The sequence below is a fragment of the Parus major genome, chromosome 2 (genome assembly GCF_001522545.3).
Source record: "Parus major isolate Abel chromosome 2, Parus_major1.1, whole genome shotgun sequence".
Classification (NCBI taxonomy): Eukaryota; Metazoa; Chordata; class Aves; order Passeriformes; family Paridae; genus Parus; species Parus major.
Window position 1 is genome coordinate 55491356 of NC_031769.1, and position 23878 is coordinate 55515233.

Consider the following 23878-nt stretch of genomic DNA (forward strand, 5'->3'; position numbering starts at 1 on the left):
GAAACAAAGACTTTTTCTGTCATTTTACTGTGAAATTCTTCCTTACAGTCTATAGCAAATCTGAGAATACTTTTCTGCAGTTTCCATAACCAGAGGCCAAATTAATGCCCAAAACTATGCTCTGGCTAGAGACCCTAACTAATGGCTTCTAAAAGGACAGAGATTCCCATTATACTTGATGGATTCAGGATCAGATTGCTCACAGTGGTACTACTGCACTGTGCCAATCTTCTGTCATCAAGAGATATTGTACTGTTGGGAAATAATTTGAATTTTCCAGCAAGTATTGTTAGCTATGATTTGATTTTTTATTCCTGTTCTGCTTTGGGAATAGGTAGAAATGCCCACCGAAGACATATTTGCAAAACAACAAGCCATCTATCAAACAAAATTTGCTTGTGAGACAAACAATTAAGCACCTCTTACCCATAAGAATTTCTCTTATATTTGAAAGTGTCTACAGTAATCCTTATAAGTACAGGAAACTTAATTTTCTACAGCAAGCTACAGTTTCTGTACTCTGATCTTGCTCCTTTGTAATTCTTTGGATGGTCCTGCACAACCCTTGTTGCATGTCATTGTAAAGAAAATAGAACGAAAAACTAACAGGCTGGTTGGGCACACACTGTGCAATACACACTATGAAGTGCATAAAGCTTCTGAATATACAAATTAGTATATTTTGTTGAAATTATGCCCTGCGCTTCCAAGAGAACAATGCTGTTTCTGAAATCTTCTTAAAAATATGGGGCTACATTGTGGAAAAAAAAAAAAAAGAAAAAGAAAAAAAGGACTTAATTTAGAATTAATATTTGAGCCATTTTAAAAGAGGTTTGCTAATCAGAAACAATGTATTACTTGCTCTCTGTCAGTGTATCCATGATGGGCATCAATATTATTTAATTAATTAGTAGAGGTACTCAAAATTATGAATGGCTTATAAAATGGAAAGTATAAATACTGCTGTCTTCCTAGAGATTAAAGTCCTAGGTGAAAAAATGAAATAGGGAAGTAAATCGAAGGAGAGTGGGATCTGGTGGCAAATAATGTGAGTGGGTTTCCTGGTATTAGTGGTGTAACTCAGTTACTTGTAAAAATTATGTGTGTAATAACTGGTTATTTAAAGATTGTAACCTGTAATTTAGGCATTAGTAGCCAGAGGGTTGAGATGAATAACAGTAGGCATTCAGATGGACCTGAGACCTGCCCAATGTGACCAACAGCAGGATGGTTAACTCCTGTGAGACCAAAAAGGCTTTGGGTATTCTATGCTGCCCAATGCTGGACTAAGATGCATAGTCTGACATCCAAGATAAAACAAAACAAAAAAGTAGAGTTGAAAAGAGAGAAGGTATGACAAATATTGACAATTGACAGTCAATAATTCATCAGCTAGGGCAATATATAGGATGTTAGAGATACCATTCTCACCTGGAAACAGTTGAGATATATGATTTGAACTTCTGTAATTAATAAAATGGACTTCCAACTATCTATCTTTTTTTGCACACAGATTGTCCCAGAACACTTCATGCTTTATGTAAGAGGAAACTTCTCAACACAATTCACGGCATATGCTTTTACCTTTAACAGCAGTCTGTGATAGATGATTTTACGACTTGTTATTTTTCTTGCTCAACTTACATCCTGCAAAGTTTTTAAGAGTGTTTTTTTGTCTTATTCTGAAGGCCACATGGTAACAAAGCATCTAGATTTACAGGTATTAAAATGGCTGCCTTATTTTTTTATAACATATAGGTGACATTTTATAAATATAATGAGATATTGTTCTACTGTAACAGTGTCATGAAGTTGTGAGATTGATGAATAGAGAAAAGACTCAGCTTCTGCTAAATTAATTTATCACATATTTCCTTGCACTTTCTGTCTTCTGACCTTGGTTGTATGTAAATCTATCTTAACAAGAGCTGGGAATTTTTAGAATGACCTAAAACATAATGTATTTATTCAAAATCAAATATGCATAAAAGTCAGTTCTCCATTCATTCCAATCTTAGCTTTATTCTTCTTCCAGTAATCTCAAGTCTTTCCACTTCAACACCTCACTGAGATTTTAAGGTAGGATATGATTTTTTACTAAGACTGGGGTTTGTTTTGTTTTGTTATTGTTTTTTGGTTTTGTTTTTTTACTTGTGGACAGACGTTCAACCATGTCAGTAAGTTTATCTCCAGCAGACTGTACACTTCGAAGCAGCAGCATTTCTCCTTTCATCTCTTATGACATCTGCATTTTGGAACGTGAACAATACCCAGATTGCTGACTGCAGTGTGGGTGTGGAGAACATCTGGTCAAGCAGAAATCTCTTCTCTTTTTATGAAGAAGTCCTGGGAGCTAGATTTTTTCCTTCATTTCCTCCTCCCTCTAATCCCCCTGTCCTCTTTAAATTCCATAAAATTTTTATTGCCAGACCACTATATAATGTCTAACTAGTACAAAAAAGATACATAAAAGATATAAAAGAACATATCTCTGTGTTCTCATCTCTGGCTAAGAGCTTTGTAAAAGCAAATCTATCAGCTACCTACCCTTCCTCTATTTATGTTTAACAAGACATCTTAATTAGCAAAGGGAAGTGTTTGATAACTGTTTCTGTAATACCATCAATATATATCCTTTCATTATGTATGTCTCCAATAGGAAAGAAATGTCTCAATTCAGTTGACTTCCCAGCAAATTCAGTTTGTTCCACCACACTCAGTTCAGATTGCCATCCTCAGACAAGCAGCAGAGGGTAGCATTTGTGAGGAATCCAGCAGAATTTGTTCTTTGTAAGCCTGCACATTGGTGTAAGAGTCTAAAGAGCTGGAAAACATCTAAAATGCTCATGTCTAGCCCCAAACCAGAAGGAGATCTCCAGGAAATTTTCATTAAACTACAGTTTACAGATAGTTGACAAATAATACTGAAATTTTATTCCTTGCCTTTGAGAAAGCAGTGATTTGCAAAGTAACTTTTCTATTGAGTATTATATCAACTGACTTGTAAATCTGAGTATTATTCCTCTGAAAAACAAGAACATATTTAGGAAATCCTACTTTCTCTTTATTTCAGAAGTTTATTGTACATAAAATTTTAAGGTTGGCAAAAAGAAGAGCAGAGATACCAAAATTAAGGGATGCTTTGTAAATGAGGATTTAGCCCTCAACCCAAAATGAGCTATGTATCTCTAGATTTCTGTGAAGGTTTTTCATTTGATTTTTTTGTTTTCTTTTTGTTTTTTCCCTTGTTTGTTTGGTTTGGTTTGTTTTTTTTTTTGTTTTTGTTTGTTTTGTTTTTGCTTTTTGTTTTGTTTGTTGGTTTTGTCTGAAAAAGGAAAAGCGTTGTGAAGTAACACAAGTTTTAAAATGGCATTATAAGGGAAGCTCACATTTTTGACAGTTGTATTTTGGGTGCTATAACCACATGTACTACAAGGCATTACACTAAAAAGTTCCATAAAGTGACCATGAAGCTGAAAGTAGAACTTCATCAACCACAACTCTTATTTCCCAGCTCTATTTCCCAAGTTTTGTCCCTGTAGCAAACTCAGCCACCACAAAAACGCACCAAAAGATATGAATTCGCTAAGGCACCAGAGAAAAGAGCTGCATATGAAGAAGGTGGGAGGATGAATTGGAAGGGGAAATAAAGTACATTCTTTTTGTGCTTCCATAATATGGGAGGACTTGAGATTTGCTGAAGCACAGTGCCTCTCAGTTGTTTCTATTCTGCTTTCTATTGTTTAGAACTGACTGTAGAGATTCAGTACATGACTTTTGCCTCTCCCTCTCCTCCCACTAAAACTGAATAAACAGGAAAAAATTGCAAAGCCTCTAGAATAAACAGTTCATGTAAATATGAAAATTCAGATTTGGTACAGCTTTATAAACATTGCTGCTTTGCATATTTAACACTTGGTCTTGTTCAAGTAAAACAGTTCCATCAATAGTACTAAAGTTTAGGATGTAAATGTAATTCCGCTGTTAGCTATAGGTGCATATTGGAGTTTTTAGCTATAGGTGCATGTCGAGGTTTTTAGTTTTGGTATTTTTTTCTTTATAAATTTCTAATCTTGCTTTCCAGATACATTGGTATCCATCTTGTGATTGCCAAATACAGCTCTGAACCAAATTCTGTCATTCATGTAGCTGTATTTTCATGTAGTGCCTGTTGGTTAAGGCAGTGCAAACTTCTGTTTTTAGCAGAAGCTGTTAGACTGACCTGACCTCTTACACGTCACTGGCTCTCTCCCTTGCAAAGGTGATCCAGGTACATTTTTGTTGATGTTACTCTTTCATTTACAGTGCTTTTGGTCAAAGTACCTTGATGCTGCATCAATCTTGAGTAATGCTGTTTAAAAATATATACTAAGTTCAATGACTGTGTATTTAAAAAAAAAGGGTGATTTCTTCTATTTTGTGACATTGGAGATATCTCCTTGGATTAACAGGACTTCAAAATGGTGCATCACAGCTTGTGTAACATTATACAAGAAAGAAGGGAAAATTGGTCTTTCTGATTGTGAGAATAAAAATTCAGCTTGATAAAAATGCTTTTGCCACAGTCTGAAATACAAGTTACACTGGTATTAGTGTGTGAGAGGTGTACAACTCTGGTGAAGGAAAAGCTTGTTCTCTTTCATTCCTCCCATCCCCTTTGCCCCATTTTACTTATGTTCTTGCAGCATTTCCTATGCATTTTTGTTTCAGTTTTGAAAGCAGTAAACTATAAAAGCTCACCCCAACTGAAAAGATACATATATAGTGTGAAAGGAAGAAAGGAAGAAGGCCTCTTCTTCCTGCTAGACCTAATCTGACACATGCTGCCAGACAACCCCAAGGATTTTTTGACTTTATCACCTACAAACAGTTATTAAAACCAAAATTTACAAAAAAGTAACAGCAAGTTTTCCTGCAATAGTCTGGGGGAAAACCAAACTGAACCAAAAAACCAATCTAAAACAAAACCTCAAAAACACCAAGAGAAAACCCGATAAAAAACCCACTGAAACCAAACATGTAGGTTATTGGGCTTGATTAGCTCCCCCTTTGTAGATGGGCCCGTGAAGATAGGGAATCTGTAATTCAATCCTGGACAACCTGCGACCTCTTTTGGTCAATTAACAAAATGAGCACAAGGACAAAAGAATACTGAAAAGCCTTGGTAGTCATCCGTCGGGAAGTTAAGCAAGGCTGATCTCTCTTCTAAAGCATCTTTAATTTCCCAAAGAAAAGTGTGTACTCTTACACGACCTTATTCACAAATAAAACCAGATATTTGTATCCTGCTATGCATGATGCTTCTTTCAAGATGTTATTTACAAGGCGTAAGTACTGAACTAAGAATAGAGAAAACTGAATAGGTGATTCTAATTATCTAAAAAATATGACTTGTAAAAAGTGCAGTTTTCAAGATTAACAGTATCATGACCAGTACCTTGAGCAATAACACGTATACTTCTCCCTTCCACTTGAATTTTGACACATTTGAACAGCTGATGACTTACTGGAAGATGAGCTTCAGTGTTAATGATGAAGGGGTTGAAAGTATAACAGTAGTCTGTCTCATCATCCCCACGGCAGAACATATTTGTATAAGCCAGTATCTGTGAGAACTGCTATCTTTATCTTTCATGAGGAGCAAACTTCTCTGACTGAAACACCATATATTTGTCTATATATACAGCTCATCATCCTCTTTCTCATTAGAGCGCAGTAGTGGTTCAGAAAGAATGGTCACAAAATTTGGCGCTGCCAATTCAGATTTTCTCAATCAAAGTTAAGCCAAGTTAACAGGGGGAGCAAAATATGCCTAGTGAAATGGGAAGAGAATTTGCAGTGGCCTGAAGACAAATAGGTGCATTGTGCAAAATCCACGTAGAATTTTGGTGCTGGGAGTTTGGGGGGGGGATGGATCGTTTGTCTTTTTTATACTAGATTTGTAAGGACATTGGAATGGAAACCATTTTCTTATATATGGAAGGAAAAAGTTTTAAGAGTACAGAGAACACTTAAAAAAAAAAAAAATAAAAAAAATTAAGGCGCATCCACGAAGATGGGGCAAGATACGGACCAAGTCCTGGGCCAGAGAGCAACATCTCGGCAGAGGTGGTTGTGGTCGTGCACATACATTTCCCCCAGTGTTCCTTGGAAACGCAGCTGTCATGTGAGCTGGCAGCCGCTCTCCAGGTATGCCCCGAACCTGCGGGCGGTCGGGCGTGTGCGAGAGCGGCACATGCGCACCTTCGCCAGGGTCCGGGCTCCCAGCCCCAAAGTGGACGGGATTGTAGCTGGGAGTCCAAAAAAGGGCACTCTCCGCGAGTTTCTCTCGCCTCTCTCGGTGCCAAGGAAACACACACGGTCACGGGGAAGCGAACACGCACAGAGAGACCGCTTTTTCTTGAAACTAGAGACACACGACGTGGCCCTCTCGCCGGAGCCCTACCCCTCACAGCTGATTTCTAAGAAGTGCCCATAAACCCCCGGCAGCGCCGCGTCCCCCGCGTCCCCCCCCCGTCCCCGGCACCGCACCGCACCGCCCTCACAGCTCTGCGTGACCGAAGGCTGGATCCGGCGAGGGCCGGCGCTCCCTGCCGCGCCGCGCCGCGCGTTATTCATGGCGCGGGGCGGGCCGGCGGCCGCCGCACTATATAGGGCGGACGGACGGCACGGGGGACAGCTGGGTGCGGAGTGGCGGGGAGTGGAGCGGGCCAGAGCGGCTGGCTGGCTGGCAGGCAGGCAGGCAGGCAGCACGGGGAATAAAACGAAGGGATCCTCGCTTTTTTCTTTCCCCCCCATCTATATTTTTTTCCTTCTCGGTACTTTCTCCTTCTTTTCCGAAACGTTTTTGGACTAAGTTTTCTTCAGACCGTCTGGGCTTGGCTTTTTTTTTATTATTATTTTTTTACTTTTGCAAAGGTTTTTTATTTATTTTTTCCTTTTTTTTTTTTCTGAGTGTTGTGTGTAGCAAAAAAAGAAAAGTTACTGTCGAGCCAAGTAACCCAGGCGCTCTGCAGGGAGGAGGGGGAAGAAGAGAAGGAAAAAGTTGCCTTTGTTGCTAGCGAGCTTTTGCTGCCTTGATGTGACTGCGGGCAAGCGACTGCAAACAGGGCCGGCGTGCGAGTGTCGGCAGCGCGGCTCTCCGCCTCCTCACGCCGGCAGGCTCCGCTTCCCGCAGCCCCCTCGGAGGCGGCCGGGGCCGCGCCGCTCCGCTCCCTCCGCCCGCGGCGGCGGCGTGAGAGCGCCCGCGCAGGGCTCTGCCCGGCCGGGGAGCGCGGGGGCGGCTCCCGGCGGCCCCTCCGTCGGTTGCCATGGTGCCGCGGCCCGGCGTGCTGTGGGCAGTGGCGGCGGCGGCGCTGGCGCTGCTGGTCCGGCGGGCGGCGGCGGCGCTGGCGGGGCCGGTGGTCCGCTGCGAGCCTTGCGACGCTCGGGCGCTGCAGCAGTGCAAGCCCCTGCAGCCCGACTGCCCCGAACGGGTGCGGGAGCCGGGCTGCGGCTGCTGCCTCACCTGCGCCCTGCGCGCGGGGCAGCCCTGCGGCATCTACACGGAGCGCTGCGGCGCCGGGCTCAGCTGCCAGCCGCGGCGGGAAGAGGCGCGGCCGCTGCAGGCGCTGCTCGAGGGCCGCGGGCTCTGCACTAACGCTACGGCGGGCGGCAGGCTGCGGGCCTTCCTGCTGCCGGGACCGCACGCTGCAGGTAAGGGGCTGCCGCCGGGCTGGGAGGCGAAGGGGTGGCTTTCCAGCGCGCCGCTCTCCATTCTCGCTGCTTTCTTGTTGGGCTGGGTTTTGTTGGGGCTATTTTTTATTATTATTATTTTTATTTTTTATTTTTTTGTGTGTGTGTGTGTGTCGCTTTCTTTTGTTTTAAGTTACAAAGGGAGTAGGGCGAGCGGGGAGGCGTGGGCGAGCTCACGGCAGAGCTCTGTCTCCGGAAACGGCCCTCGCTCGCTGTCCGCCCGCTGCCGGCCCGGGGGCGGGGGGCTCTGCCGGTAGCCACGTAGCCGAGCCTGGGATCGTTTTGAAGGGGGTGTGCTTTGACTGAAGGAAAGGACAATTAATCGCTTCCACCTCATTTATGTGTACACCGGTTTTCTTCAACACCGATGCTGAGAAGTATCTCCTCGCAAAAGAGGCAGAGCTGCTTTATTTAAAAAAAAAAAAAAAAAAAAAAAAAAAAGGGAGGGGGGAGCGGGGGAGGGATTGCATGTGGCTTCTGCGGGTGCATGGGACTGGCAGGCTACAGAGCCTGGATGGAGGGAGAGAGCGGGTGTAATCCTCGCCGTTTGTCCCCGGTGTACCTGGAAGGAGAGCGAGCAAAAAACTCGAGAGAGTGGGGTCTAACTTCTGCGCTGCAGCGTGGGTAAGTCAGGGAAATCTGAGCACAGAGAAGAAAAGACAAATTTAAATATCCCTTTGGCCTGCAAAAGTGGTTATTCAGAACAAAGCATTGGTACAACAGTGTTTAAGAGGACGTTGTTTTTTGTCTGTACTGCAAAGAAATCCTCGGTCAAAAGAAGATTTCCTGTACCTCTTCCATGTCTTGTAGTGAGATACTCACAGAATGGGTTTTATTAGAAAAGGAAGGGATGGTTGGAAAAAGTTCTGTTAGCATGCACATTTTAAAACTTAAGACAGGGAAACTTGGGATTCAGATCGAGAGAGCACAGTCCCTTTATGCAAGCATTTAATTAAACTGTTTGCTAACCAACAGCAAGTATGTTAACATTTATTTAATAGAAAAATGTGTCAAAAGGCTTTCCACTGTTTGCATTTTTAAAAAGCCCGAAGATTTTCTGCCAGGTTGTAGGGACTCTTTGACTAGCCATTCCTTAGCTGAGAAAGTGGCACCAGTACTCCGGTTAACTGCCTGTTAGAATAATAGGAGATGCCTTATTATAATTATTTATGTGCTGCTTCCAAGCTGTGACAACTTGAATGAGGGTTTGGCGGTATTATCTGAAGTTTTTAATCTCCTTGGAACATCGAGTAGCTTCCTTCATCACGTGCGCTTGGCTCATCCTGTTCATCCTTGGAATAGCACTGGAAACAAGAAGTGTCTCCTCAGGACTTGGGAGCTGGTACCCTTTAATCTAGGGGTAGTGCTTTCAACAGTGACTGTTAGAGAAGGAGAAAGGGAAAGACAAGTTGTACTTAGCTGAAAATCTTTCCATTTTCAGCTGAATTCTTATTTCTGCATTCTTGTCTGAGGGAGAACTCCCATTTTGAAATCCGTAGGAACTTTTGATTCCTTAAAAGGTGCATAGTAGGATCCTTACAGTTCACATTCAAAGAGTGAAACTTGCAAACCTGGTGTGCAAGAAGGGAGAAGTACCCAGAACCTATATGATGCATAGTGCCCAGTTCCTCATGAGGACTGCTCCACTGCTAGCTTTCAAGCCAACACTCCCTGGTATACACTTCTCTGAGCAGGATCACATCATCTCCTTTACATGCAGATAGGTCCTGCATCACGTGCCATTCTGTTGGTCCTTCCTAGTTCACAGAAATTGCTAGACGTTGGTATAGACCAGAGTGTATTACAGTAGCATCATAACAAAAACTGTAGTAGGCCACTGACTTTCCAGTTGGATTTTTTGGGCACAAAAGCATTAAATAGTAGTGTGTGCATTTGTAACCCTTTTAATCTCAAAAAAAAAAAATAATAAAATAATATAAATGGAGAACGGGTAACTCTCATTACTCGCAGTTCAGTTTCTCTTAATAGGATGTAAATCTAGCATGACACCAAGTTTTGGGAAAAGGAGTTAATTAAACATGCTTTACAGTTTAAGATGTGGCAATATGACCATTTAAATCTGAAGTGTAAGAAGTGCTACTGAACTATGGTGGCCTCTCTAAAATGAAATGACCAGACATGGTCATGGATACTCAGTGCATGTTAAGAATATTTTCTGCTTATTTTTTGGTAGAAGAGAAAAACTAATGAACTGGACTGATTGCAGAAAATGTAGATTCAGGTTTATAACATTTTAATGACTAATTTCTTGCAAATTTCATTGAGAATATGGAGGAAAAATACTACTGTTTCAGAACAGGACATTAAACCACCAAAAATATGTTCAAATATTGCTGAGAGTCTGACTGAAACCCACAAAAGCCAGGAAATTTGGACTTAAGACTTCCTTAATCCATTTGCACTGTGATTTGGATTTTCCTGGTCAATTATGTCCACTGCCAGCAGTGGCTGCACTAAAACCACCAGTACCAGAATGTTAACTCAGAACCCTCTTCCTCTTCCCCCATTCCTGTGTATTGGCAGTGCCACTGTACTCCCTGTGTTGAAATATTTAGCAATGACAAACTATGTGAACATGGATTTTCAGTACTGAATTTCTCACCTTTTGTGATTTTATTTTATTTTTTTTTTTAGTGAGTCATGGAGTATGATTTTAGTATGGGATGTTATCATTGTGCAGTCCCAATAGGATTTCCTTAAAAAAAAAAAAAAAAAAAAAGCCAGGAGCTGAGATGGCAAGACAAGAAGTGGGGCTCAGTTATTACTTAGCTGTTAGGAATACCTTAACTGGAAAAATTCCCTGGAGGAACTGCAAGTAGTTACAGTTGCACTGCAGGAATCTCCTAACAGAGAGAAATGCATCGTAGACAAGTACCTTAGAAGGTACAGGAACCCTGAACTTATGGAGTATGTTAGGAAAATGTGCTTCTCCTGACCTTTTGTGGATGGTAGTTTAAAGAGAAAATATTTTTGAAGCTCAAGAGGAAAAGTGTTTGTCGTTGGAACCACTACAGAATGAATGGCGGTTTTTGTCCATTACTTTTAAAACGTTTTCTGTACACCAAGAAATGTTCTTTATGTTAATAGCAGAGAAACGAAAGTGTGCTGTTCTTTTTCTGTTCCATTCAGTGTGTTGAATTTGAATAAAGTTACAGAAAAAAAAAAAAAAAAGAAATGACTAATTAGAACCAGGGAACTCAGCGAGTGAGAGTTGATAAGGGGAAAAAAAGAAAGGGGGAAAAAAAAAAAAAAAAAAAAAGGAAAAAATTACGGCCCCGGGGCAGGCAGAGCCACACTGCAGCCCATAAGTGCCCGAAGCCGGTCGCGTTTATCTGGGGTTGATGAAGTCAGCAGTGGCGGAGGGGAGGCATCCTCGCCCCGGCGCCGATGGGGCTGCGGCGGCTTCGCTCCTGCGGTGCCGGCCTGCCCCCTGCCGCCGGCGGGCGGCTCTGCAGCGGGCATGGGGGCGAGTGGCCACCGCGGCCGTGGCTGCCGCTGCCGGGGCAGCGCTGGGAATGCTCCAGTCATAAAGCTCATCGCTTGGCAACAAAGGTGCTGACACGTGCAGAATGCTACAGAGTTCATATTTTTGTATATTGCTTTGTATGCTGCTATGTATTTTTGTAAAAAGGAAAATTAAACACATAGGCTAATCTAGTGGCTTGTTGCTTGAGGGGAGACCTCATCATGCTCTACAGCTTTTTTACAAAAGGAAGCAGAAGGGGAGGCAATGATCTCTTCTCGCTTGTCACCAGTAATAGGATCTGAGGGAATGAAGCTGTATTGGGGGAGGTAGAGGTTAAATATTAAGAAAAGGTTCTTCACTCAGAGGAAGGGCAGGCTCTGCAGGGAAGTGGTCTCAGTAGCAAGACTGACAGAGTTCAAGAAATGTTTGAACAGTGCTGTCAGGCATGTGGTTTGATTCTTAGTGCTGTCCTGTGCAGGGCCAGGAGCTGGGCTTGAGGAGCCTTGTGGGTCCCTTCCAACTCAGGATATTCTATGTTTCTATGCCCTTACAGACACAGCTGGCAGCCAAGTAACATCGTTTCTTCTGCATTTGTTCTTTACACAGGAAATTTCAGTGATTCAGAAGAAGACAGGAGTACCAGCAGCGTAGAAAATCAGGCCATTCCAAACTCTCACAGAGTGCCAGATTCCAAGTCACATCCACCACACATCAAAATAGATATCATCAGGAAAGTACAAGCCAAAGATACACAACGCTATAAAGTTGAATATGATTCGCAGAGTACGGATACATTGAATTTCTCTTCTGAATCCAAACAAGAGACTGAATATGTAAGTATTTCTGTAAATAGGAAGGCATTTGTCAGCATATGAATGTGTGCATATGTGTATATATGTGTGTGTGTATATATATATATGTTGTGCATATGACAAGATAAATAATTACAGTAAATAGCTGAAGACTGGAAATTGTTGCAGCCTTTTAGAACATTGTGGCATTTTAACTGGTAAATCTATTGACTCTGCAAATGCATACACAGTCAGCAGACCAAGAAGATTGTCTTCAGGAAGCACTTAGGACTAACATAGTGATGTTTGTATCAAATACAAGCACGACCTTCACTAAATTTTCTTAGAAGTTGAAAGTTCTTGTTCCTCCCTGTGTCACACATTTGTGTGAGTGGACTTGGGAGAGGTTTAATAGTGTCGTCATTAAATTTGGTTGCAAACAGTGTAATTGAGTTGCAGTAATGGAAAAAAGATGTTTCATGTTGAATGTAGTGGCACTGTGTTCATACACTGCCTGGTGCAAATCAAGAGAGATAAGTTTAGGCTGAGCTGAGGATTAGGATCTTGACTAGACAGTCACTGTATGACATGCTGAACACTTCCACTTGCAGTTGCTGTTTGGTGCCATTGCCTAAATGCAAAGTCTCATGAGTCGCGTGATCTATCATTGCATCTTATTGCCTGTGCCCTGTGAATTTGCAGGGCAGTTGGAGTGTTGTTAATCTGAGGGCAAGAATAATTCTCTTTCTGGACATCCAGCCTGTGCCTTAGGCCAGATAGATTGAAAAATGCATCTGAATATACTTTGGCCTTTTATCAAAACAGGCATGGTGAAAGCATACATGGCTTCTCATCTTCAAAAGAGGGTTTTGAAATTTGTATGAGGTGAAAACCTCTTCCTGAAGAGAGTGTGGCTTCCAAGAGAAGCTTATTTTTTAGTTTGTCACTGATGTCCACCTATCTAGTCATATCACTTCAGTATCTGCCTTCCAGTGTGTCCTCCTCCCAAAAATGTGAAGTAAAACTGCCATCACTAAGAGAATGAAGGTTGGTCACTCTGAGGAAATAGATTCTTAACTAAAACGAGTAGTGATAGTTGGGTTCATGCGCAAAGGTATACCAGTTTACCAAGGCTGCTGTGTCTTTAAGAACTTGGAATAAGTCCATCAGGGACAGGTGCCTTTGTCAGCAAATGCTCTAGTTCTAGCTGTGTCTGCATCTTAGCTTTTGATACTAGATACTAAAATTTTGAAAAATCTTTTTGCAGGCCTAATGTGGGACCAAATCTCTGAATGTCTGTCATTTGCACTAAGTGCGTTTGAGCAGTAAGAGAAGCCATTTAAAGCCTGTGTTTATAACTTGTAAGATCAGTACAGAAAGAAAACGTGAAGGCAACAAGGAAGGTCTTTACTGACCAGAAAACTCCTATTTAATCTCCAGTAGTACTTTGGAGATTGTATGCTTTCAGACACTCACATTAAAGGTCCTTTACATGAGCAAACTATTAATATTACCACTTGAAAGTATAACTGTCATTACTTCACTAATTAAAAACAGCACCAAATGAGTCTTTGTGCCAGTGCAGCAACTTAAATGTTTTTAAACCATGAAGCCATGCAGAGAATTTTTTTTGTGTCTCTGCTGAAGAAAAGGGCTGGTGGTGCAAGTCAGTGATATACCCAGATAGCAGTGTAGCTAAGCACAGAGTTTGTAGGCTGTGCCACTTGAATCCTGATCCAACTGCTGACACTGACTGCCTTCTTGGCCTCTGGCAAAGTGTGAAGTCCTCTGCTCTTGATTTTCTGAATGCAAAGTGAGGCTCATAATGCTTTACTCCCTACCCTGAAGGGCTGCCTTGAGATATAATTAGTTGGTGTTTGAGACACATTGTTTGACCAATGCTCTTAGAACTGCTTCTTGGAAGCTCTTTTTGGGTCATTGTCCTAGAGCTAATCCTCACTACCTTGTTATCAGCCTTTTGCAGATGAAGAAACTGAGGAAAAAAGTGACGTACTTATCTAATGAGACTGTTGTGTGCAACTGGTACTTTGTATGACTGCATTTATTTGTTTCAGTTGAAATTGGGAATTGTTGTCCAAAGTTGAGCTATTTTATATATACATTATGCCAAACCACTTATTTTCACTTGAATCAATTGCATTTAAGCTTTCAAATCCAGCAGAATCACAAAAAATCAAATGTCATTGGGAAAGGCCTATCCAGTCGTGTATTTCCAGTGTCTACTTTCTTCTTTTCCCACTAGGTGCAAGGCCAGCTTTTCCAAACTTAAGTTATGCTATATGTGACTGATTTACATACTGGTTAAGCCTTCCCAAAGGTATATGTGACTGTGATTTCAACTGGAAATGCCAATATGTCCCACAGCATAATGCAGGGCCTTCAATCCTTAGAAATCAATTTATCTTGAATAGAGCAGAAAGTCAGATTTTTTTTTTTGTTTTTAATTTTTTTTTTTAGTAAATAATCTGATTTTGATATATTCAGCCATCTCTCTGCTTTAATGGATTTGTTTAGATTTGGGCTTTTTTGACCTTTAAAGATTTATTAACTCTTGAGTGAAAGATGGAATTTGGGAGTGAAGTTTCATGTGTTTTTTAAAATGTGCTTGTTAACAGGGTCCATGTCGTAGAGAAATGGAAGACACTTTAAACCACCTAAAGATCCTGAATGTCTTGAGTCCCAGGGGATTTCATATTCCAAATTGTGACAAGAAGGGATTCTACAAGAAAAAGCAAGTAAGTACAGAGTTTTGATCATTTCAGTGAATGCATTTCACCTTTTCTGCATCTTTGTTGAAGGATCTAGATAGCAAGGTGCATTATATATCATTTTGCAGAGGAACTAGTTAATTTCCAGTTTTAAGACCTGATCCAATAGTGCTGAACCTTGTCAAGTGGGGTTAGTATTTTTATTTTCTGTTGGTCATGACAACAGATTGATTTGAGAAACTTCATACCTAATCACACATGGGTTGACTGGTGTCCTAGATACTAATGCCCTTTGGTTTAAAATAAGCAGTGCCTCTACAATAACCCACAGAGCTAATGTTGCAGTCACCATATGACTGCAATAGATCAATGCTTTGAATTGTAAATAGCTGCTTGAGAGTTCCTAGAAGAACTACACTGGATCATATTACATAAAGCAACTTGAGAAAGGTATGTATCTGTCCTTTATGTGCTGCACAGATCACTTCCAAAATCCAAGTCATGTTATCATGAAAGTGATACTTCTAGTAGTTAGTCTGAAGCAAGGATGGTTTCTCAGCCCTTCCTGGTTGTGAGGTTTTGACCTTTCTTGACAAATGCTGACCAAAACTGTGGGTATTTATGCTTTAGTTGTGTTGGATTGAGCTACAGCAGTGTTCTCCATTCAGTGCTGCCATTGAAGTTCATTAAGAACTTGGGGAAGTACAAGATGTGTCAGGTTCTTTGTTTAGTGTGCACATCCCATCCAAGATTAGTTAGTGGCCTGCCTCCAAATATGCATTTCTTGGTATAATTTCAAAATTTCCTGAATTCAAAGGTCTCTCTAAGACTTTTCCCAAGGACAGATTTTCTTTGTGGACCATCATGTCTTTCCCTTTGGGTTTACACAAATTGACCTCTCTGTCTCTGGTAACCGAAGGAGTGGCTGACTCTATTGCTAGATAATGCAGTTCATAGATTGGAAGTGAGCAGTCAATTGGCTCTGGCTAGGCAACCTTATTTTAGGAATGGTACCTCTCCATTTTTTGGCTTTCAGCTTTCTTAGAAACAGTCTTTCCCTTTCTAGTATTCCCTGGAGCTCTGCAATAAGCTGTCAGTGTCAGATGGGGGCATTTATAACAGGGGTGAGATTTCCAGCCTTCCTTTCTGCCATCAGTCCAGCATTGACAGTGCTGTTTGACCTTTGGTACATGCTGCTGAGCTTTTCTATGCTTCCCAGCCTTTCCTGAGCAGATGGTGGCAACTCCCAAGCAGGGGAAGTTTCTTTTTGTTGCCTGAAGCTTTGAGAAACCTGCGTCAGCCATATTGTGCTTCTAACACTAGCAGAGAGCAATGCTCACATCTCTGTCTGCTTGTTTTCAGAAAATGCATTGGACTGCTATGCAGAGTGAGACCAGGACTGTGTTTTGTGCCTCTGTCATAAAAGTATTTTCTTAGCTGTTCTAGAACAGCACATCATTTGACTGTGTTCAAGGCACTCAAGTGTGCCGTAGCCCTTTTCCTTCTGTATGTATTATAGAAGACTGCAGACGGGTATTTACTTTGTTCAGTAGATCTTCCTTTCATCTTTCTTTGGACTCTGAGGTTTTTGCTTTGTCTGCAAAAATGTGGTGGTTTGCAAGTAATCTCTGGCATTGTGGGTAGTAAATCAGATCCTCACTAAGCACGTATTAAAGTGGCTTACTTGAAAGGAGGATTGTACTTTAAAATACAGTCATAGTTCTATCACCAAGGCAAAGAAAAGGAAATACAAAGAAAAAAAAATACGGAAGACAGATAATAGTCTTACCTAGTATTTGTTCCTAGAAGCTGATTTACGAGAATAAGGTGTTGGTACAAAGCAAATAGAGACTTTTGTCCTCTGTGTGTTGTCTGTGCTGCCTGGAAACTCTTAAAACTTCTTTAGGAAAGGTTCTTGCACTATGTGCAATAGCCCATCCGGTCAGCATATATAGAAAAAGAAGGGACACTTTCATACCTAACCAGCCTTGTCAAGCACTGTGCCAATTTACACAGGTTCCAGTAGTTGCAATGGTCGTTTGAGATGACTCAGGGTCTTGCAGGAGATGCCCACAGATGGAGCCCACATGAGTAAACATTCTACATGAAATTCACTTGGGTTGCTGATTCTGTAAATGAGCCTTGATCAGCCCTGGGAACAATCCCTCAGAGAAGGGACTTGGAGAGGCAGCCTGCTTCTCTCACCAACAAAATACAAACCAAAAATAATAGTTGCCCTCATAGAATTAACTCCTAGGAAAAACCCATCAGTTTGAGAAGGTAGTGAGTACTGTCCAGATGAAATTAACTCTTTGCAAGTAATTGTGACAATTGTGCTTGTTTGGTTTTCTTTTTGAAGCATCAGTATCTGATATTTTAGATACTGTGAGCAGTGTCTAATCTCATTAACAGAATGCTATGCTGTTTTATTAATTCCCTTCATGCCATTATTAGCCATGTTCAGTCTGTAATTGAATTATATTCTATTGTCACAAAATTCAGAGTAATAGGTTAGGAAGTAGACAGTAAAGCAATGAAAAAATGAATGCAAGCTAGGTATTTTGAATTTTAGAAACAGTTGTCAAAACCATGGTCTAGGAATAATAGGTTAGGAAGTAGACAGTAAAGCAATGAAAAAATGAATGCAAGCTAGGTATTTTGAATTTTAGAAACAGTTGTCAAAACCATGGTCTAGGATGAGAATGTAGTAGTTTTGGGATAGTAGGAATCTGATAAATTATGATCACGCTGGCACCATTAAAACTCTTTTAGGAGGCACTCAGTGTTTCTCACATATTCTGCCTTCCTGGTCATCTGGTCTTCCAGTCAAGTTGATAGCACTTACTTTCCATGGTTATCTAGAAATTGATTTTTCAGGAATAACCATGGAGAATAATCTGCATATGTGAAACACTTCTTAGAACATAAATTTATATGTCAGGGTATAACATGAAAAATATTTCACACCTTTTGTTTATACATAAACTTTAAAATCAGACCTATTAAAATTTATGATTCTTTGTCTTAATCACACATGTAAGGTTGTACTATTCAACTGTGCTATATTGGTATATTTTTGCATAATTAGTTGATACAGGCACATTTCAACCTCAAGCATGGGAAGAAAGGTTTTGATGAAATTAGAATTATTATATGAGGCAATTACTAGAATTGCCCCATGTTTGTATACTGGAGCCAGATACTAACCCAAATGTGAGCTGGCATCGTTCCACTGAAAACAGAGCTGTGCTTGCCAGGAGCCAAAACGGCCTGAGGTATATGTCAAGGTTGTCTGCAGTCTGTTCCTGAAGACCATGGTTGTAGCTCCATGGAGCCCTCTGGACTGACCAGGAATTCAGTGGGATACCATATGCTCTACTGTGCCCCATAAATGCCTCTGTGGCATTTCTTTGTGGAAGGGAGAGAGGCAGGTGGCATGGAAGATGGCAGCTGGTGTTTCTATCAGAAGTAATTACTGTCTCCACTGCTTGGGCAGTTTTCCAACTTTTTAAACTTACGAAGTCGTACTTCATGAATAGCTGAATAGAGCTTAGAAATGTATGTGGAGTACAGAATTCATACAAATATTTATATATATGTTTTTCCATATGACCTGTCTACCACTTCTGTAGGGATTGTTGTCTGTTTCAAGATAAAAGCATCTCTTTTTAATCTGAAGTGCTTTACTATTGACAGCATGGCTGAGTGGGTAGAAAAAAATCACTTGGAAAAGATAGTTTTCTCATAGTGTTAGTTGAGCTATTGAATGATCTAAGAGTTTTGCTTTTCTAATGGATTGTCTAGAAGAAGTAAGAAAAATAGTAGTAGGAAAGGCATTTCTGCAGATTACCTTCATGTAGTAATTAATTCTGAAAATTGATTGTGCAGCTGTTAAAAGCTGTTAAAAGCAATACCAACACCATGAGAGCTTTAATTGATCATTTGTTTTGAGAGTGAAGCAAGCCTATGAATCAGCGAGAGTTGTGTAACATACTTCATATAGTACTTCTAAAAGGGGAGGCTATGTTACTATTATTAGCAGAAATGTAATTTCTTTGCCAGAGCAACAGGCTGGCAGCCAGAAGCCCTATGCTCTTTGGGCTCCATCTGTGCCTACTTTGTCGGGAAAACAACTCTAGAAGTGCTGGTTCAGTGTCCTTTTTGTAAAATTAAATTGTGCAAAGGCTGCTATTTATTAATTCCTCTGTTTTGAACATGAAAAATTTAAATCATTAAATGTTAATAATACTTAAGCTAGAGTTCAGTCCATTCACTGTCAGCACTGAAGAAAAATTTTCCTTGACATCAGTGGACGTTGAGCAGACACCCATGGTCATCCTGGAGAATACATCTAAGTTCTAGTCGGGCTTTTGAGAAAATAAATGTAAGTTGTAGGACTTATGTTTGAAGATTTAGTAACAGATAAGAACTGAAGTGCAGGTAACCATTTAATTCAGTGAACGTAGCTGTTTTCCCAGTAGGTTTGAACTTCTTTATCCTCTTCTAAAACTAAGCTGATATGTACGTTAAGCTGGATCTTGTTATCCTACTGCTGTCCATTTTCATAGGGCTAATGCTGAAGCAAATTTTCAGATTCATAGTAGAGAAGGCATTGCATTATTTCTGCATTGGGCATTTTACTCAATAATATATCAGAAGGGTGGATTAATTTGCAGTTATGCTGAATAACATTACTTAATTAATGGTAAAATAAAATAAACAAGATGTTGACTTGTTTGAACAATTTGTACCTAATGTGTGACTGGCTTCCATCTCTCTTTCACAAGGTCTTAGTGAGGTCTACTCTGTGCTGCCACAAGTCAATTGGCTGATGGGCCAGTGCGCTGGTGCAGGCTGTCTGAAAGTGATCTGTATTCCTAGTTCTGTCCAAGATAGCACAGTCACCTGAGATACTAAACTAGACATGGAAAGGATCAGTCACTTTGAACAGCATGTGAAGCCCAACACTTGCTTCATGTTTTCTTGTGTACCTGCACATGGGAAATGCACTTATGTGAGCCACTGGCCTCCTGAGACATTGGGCCATGCCTATGAGACTCTGGAGAACAAGAACTACAGGGATAGTGGTGAAGTTTACCAGATTGTACCAGCCTGAACCTCTGAAAACCTGAATTACTCTGAATGAGATCTCAGAGGGCAACAATTGCTCTGCTTGAATGATAGACTGGACAGTGTTGAGGGACCAGTGTAGCCAGTCTTCCTTCATACTGGCAATGCAACAGACAAAACCACAGGAAACTGTGTGTGCTTGTCTCGTTGCCTCTTTTGTCAGTATGTCCTGAGTAAACAGCCACCCTTGTTTGCATTTGAAGCAAATCCTGTATCACCAAATCTCAAAGCATGAGCTGACAGTGAGGCTGACCATTGCAAACCTAGTGAGATTCTGGATATGTCTTATGAATGGGTAAAACCCTCGCAAGGTCACAGAGGTTCATGGTAACGTAATTGCATCTAGGGTTGCATACTGAATGCAGTCTGCAGCATGTTATCTCCTTTAGTCTAGTTTTTGCCATTCTTGGTTCCTTGGGAGGAGCATTGCTTACTTAGTATGTAGTAGACTTTATAATGCATATTTACTGCATTACTGCTTCTAAAGAGGTTCATTGTTATTGCCTGTGATAGTTTCAGATTGGTCAGCACTGTTGGTGAATTCAAGCAGTTAATGTAAAGTGGTCATGTTACAGACTAGTAGATACACCAACTTTTTAATAGAAAAATATACATGTAAAGTTCTAGTTCACCTAGCAGCTTTTGCAATAACTACACTACAAAAGGAGTATATATCTGTTAATAAGTGTCAGCTACACTGTTAATTTCCTGCAGTAAACAGATGCAAACCAAGTGTGTGTCTTGGTGCGATGGTTGTCTTTGCCAGACCTGTTCTTTAGTGTAGAACATATCTGCTAAATTTTTTTTCTAAAGATAGGTTCAGTCACTAGCCCATACTGTTGCATGGTATTCAAAGGGGGCAGCTGTGTTTCCCAATATGATAGGGAGCACTTCCTAAGCCTCTTTCCTGGTAGTTCTCAGTGCAGTTTTATTACAGAGTAGTTAGGCTACAGAGGGATTGATGGGGAGAGAAGGTAAATTTTTATTGAAATACTTTGTCGTGGTAACAAATATTCTGTTTGATTCTGTCAGATATTGTCAGGATATTGAAGTGCAGCTATCAGAGGAGCAGGAATCCCTGCTGTCTAATACTACAAGCAGAGAAAACAAAATTCATGCTAACCGGGTCTTCTATTATGTTTCAGTGTCGCCCATCCAAAGGCCGAAAAAGAGGTTATTGCTGGTGCGTGGATAAATATGGACAGCCACTTCCTGGGTATGATGGGAAGGGAAAAGGAGATGTCCACTGCTATAACTTGGAAAGCAAATGAGGGCTAAGTGCCAGCTCTTCTGGCATCTGTGCACGGCCACTGGACCTCACAGAGACCTTGGAGGGGCTGGGCAAACACTGTGGGACTGCACTGTGTGTGGAGTAACAAGCTCTGCCTCCTGCAGCACATGGGGAGTTGCAGCCTCTGTGGATGCTGCTGCAGCTGCACCCTGCCACTGACACACATCGAGCTTCCTATGGGATGTGTAGGGAGCTCTGAATTCCCATGTAAACCTGCACTATTGATACCCAGAGAGAGAAAAACAAAAGGCACTTCAGAATGGAATCAGGGAGTCTCCACTGACTTTTTAAAGAATGGCCTGTGACCAATTTGATCCCAAAAGATATCGGGTTTTTTAAAGATTTTATAGACGTTAAGCTTGTAAAAGTATTAAAAAGAAAAACAAAACCAAAAAACCCACAATGATTTAAAGGTTAAGTTTTTTTACAGGTCTGATGGGAAACTTGTCTTCACGGGTAAAAAGTTTTATAAAAATCTCAAAGAACTTTTTAAAGAAATGTATTTCTAAAATAAAGACGTGGCTATTTTTTTCTGTAAAATATATTATGAATATTCTGTTAGTCTGTATTTAATATAATTGTTTTTTAATAAACTTTATTTAAATGTAACATGTGAATACCAAATATTACACAGTAACTCTAGTGTATACATCTGTATGCAAAGAGAAAGTAAAGTAAGGTTATGGGATGATTTGCAAATATGTATAAATCTGTATGCATACACACTGACCTGTTCTAGGTAAAAGAAATGAATTTTTGAAGCAAAGGAAATGTTTCCAGAAGGGATTGAGTTTTATTATTTGATATAACTACAAATACCAAGATAATATTTTTCTTAATTATTTTATTGGTAATTCTAATGTACCCATCACTGAATTATGCCACTGGAAAGGATAACAATCGCACTGAAGCTCTTGGTAAAGCTTTCTTCTGTCTGTATGTTGCTTCAGTTTGTGCAACAGGGCTTACATTTCCTCCATTTACTGCTTACACTCATACAGAATATTCATGGAGAAAAAATTGCTGTTACAGTACTACTCTTTGCATTTGCTTATTTATTTTGAAAAGGTGTATCTAGTCTGTGTTGTCTTGGTACCTTCTGCCAAAGCACTTACTCTGTATGAGGAACTCCTGTTGAAAACAACGTTGACAAGATGGGGTCTTGAGACCCACGCATTTCATTTATGCGACACAAAATTGTTGCTTTCTTTGACTATGGTGGAATCATTTGCCTGCATCTAAGCATAGAAAAAGAACCATTTGGTTTAAATAGTTAAACTCACTGTCTGCCATAGTGCTACATGTCTTTTTAATTGGAAGAGAAGTGATTTGGTTTTGTTGTGGTATGTGATGCTTTCACATAAGGAGGGCTTTGGCAGATTTATTTTTTTTTTTTTTTGAGGCTGATTGTTTAATGTACTTTGTGAAAAATTCTGTATGACAGTGAAATCTGGATAAGGAAAGGTGGCCTGTGAAATGTATCATCTCTCTGGAAAAATAATGCCATATTTTGTATATGTATTTATTTATATATTTTATATAAATATTTTATATATTTATATAAATATATATTCTTATATGTCTCACTATAAATGTTTGATATCACTGTAGAAAAAAGAAGCCATCTACACTAATTTGTTGTTGGGTTGGGAACTCCATGAGAACTAAGGACCGTGGGCTTTCAGCTGTTGGAGCTAAGGGGTTGTGTTGATGGAGGAGAGCCTGTGGTGCTGAGGAGCCCATTCCCCTCCCACTGCATGAATTAAAACCATCCTTGTTCCTGCCAGCAATGGCAAATGTCTAGAAACTCTGATGTGGAAGGATTTGGATAAGCAGCTTGCCAGGATTGGGGCAACCCATCACCGTAACTCAGACGTTTAATGCCTTACCCTGAAATGTGTTAGCTGAACAGCACTATGAGTGTTCTCCACATCTTTTCAACTTCTAATGAGTCCAGATCATCATTAAAACTGAAATTTTATAATTTCATGGTAAGAAAAAAGTTGTACATGGAGTGATGCTTACTCCAGGCTAATAGAGATTTCCTGACACATGGTTACAGAAAGCTTTGTGAGGTGAAGATTTATAGCAAGATTTTTTTTTGCTAAAGCAGATCTAATGCCTGCAAAAATTTGTTGGCAAAATAATAAATGCTGGGCTCTTACTTTTTATTTTTTCCTTTTTTCATTTTTTTTTTAGAGTTGTAAACCAGTTCTTTCAAATAATTTCACAGAGAGAAGAAAGTTGTACACACACCAATATTTGGGCATGTAATCATAGATAACAAAATAAGGGTTGGATTAATTTGAGTTATTATTTTGCCTCTTTTTTTAAAATAACTATCTGGTGAGCCTTCTGAAAACAAAAATCAGTTTCTTGTTGTAATTGATAGCTGCTTTGCAAGGCACATTTTGCAAAGTGCCTTGTATGCATACATTTGTATGTAAGAAGTTTTAACAGCCTGTGACAGGCTTTATGATTCAGGTATTTTGTCAAGTATTTTAATTTTTTATGTTTTTTTTTCTACCATTAAAATATATATAAACAAATATAGAAGAAACTGGCTAGCAGAGGTCCTTAAGTCATATTTTATGAAAAAAAACCCAAAAAACTACACCTCAAGGAGCGAAACCTGATTTAAGCATGCAGTCTGTCACATGAATACTTAAGAAATGGCATTCAGCTCCTTTATTAGTACTAAGAGTCTTTAGTTATG

General features: G+C 40.3%; 1 protein-coding gene across 1 annotated transcript; it reads left to right on the forward strand.

Moving 5' to 3' along the window:
* The first annotated feature begins 6686 nt into the window (after positions 1–6686).
* On the forward strand, positions 6687–22526 carry IGFBP3 (insulin like growth factor binding protein 3). Its single transcript, XM_015619921.3, has 4 exons — positions 6687–7695; positions 11828–12054; positions 14649–14768; positions 21017–22526. The coding sequence occupies exons 1-4, from the start codon at positions 7311–7313 to the stop codon at positions 21140–21142; spliced, it is 858 nt and encodes a 285-aa protein (XP_015475407.1). The 5' UTR covers positions 6687–7310; the 3' UTR covers positions 21143–22526.
* The last annotated feature ends 1352 nt before the right edge of the window (positions 22527–23878 follow it).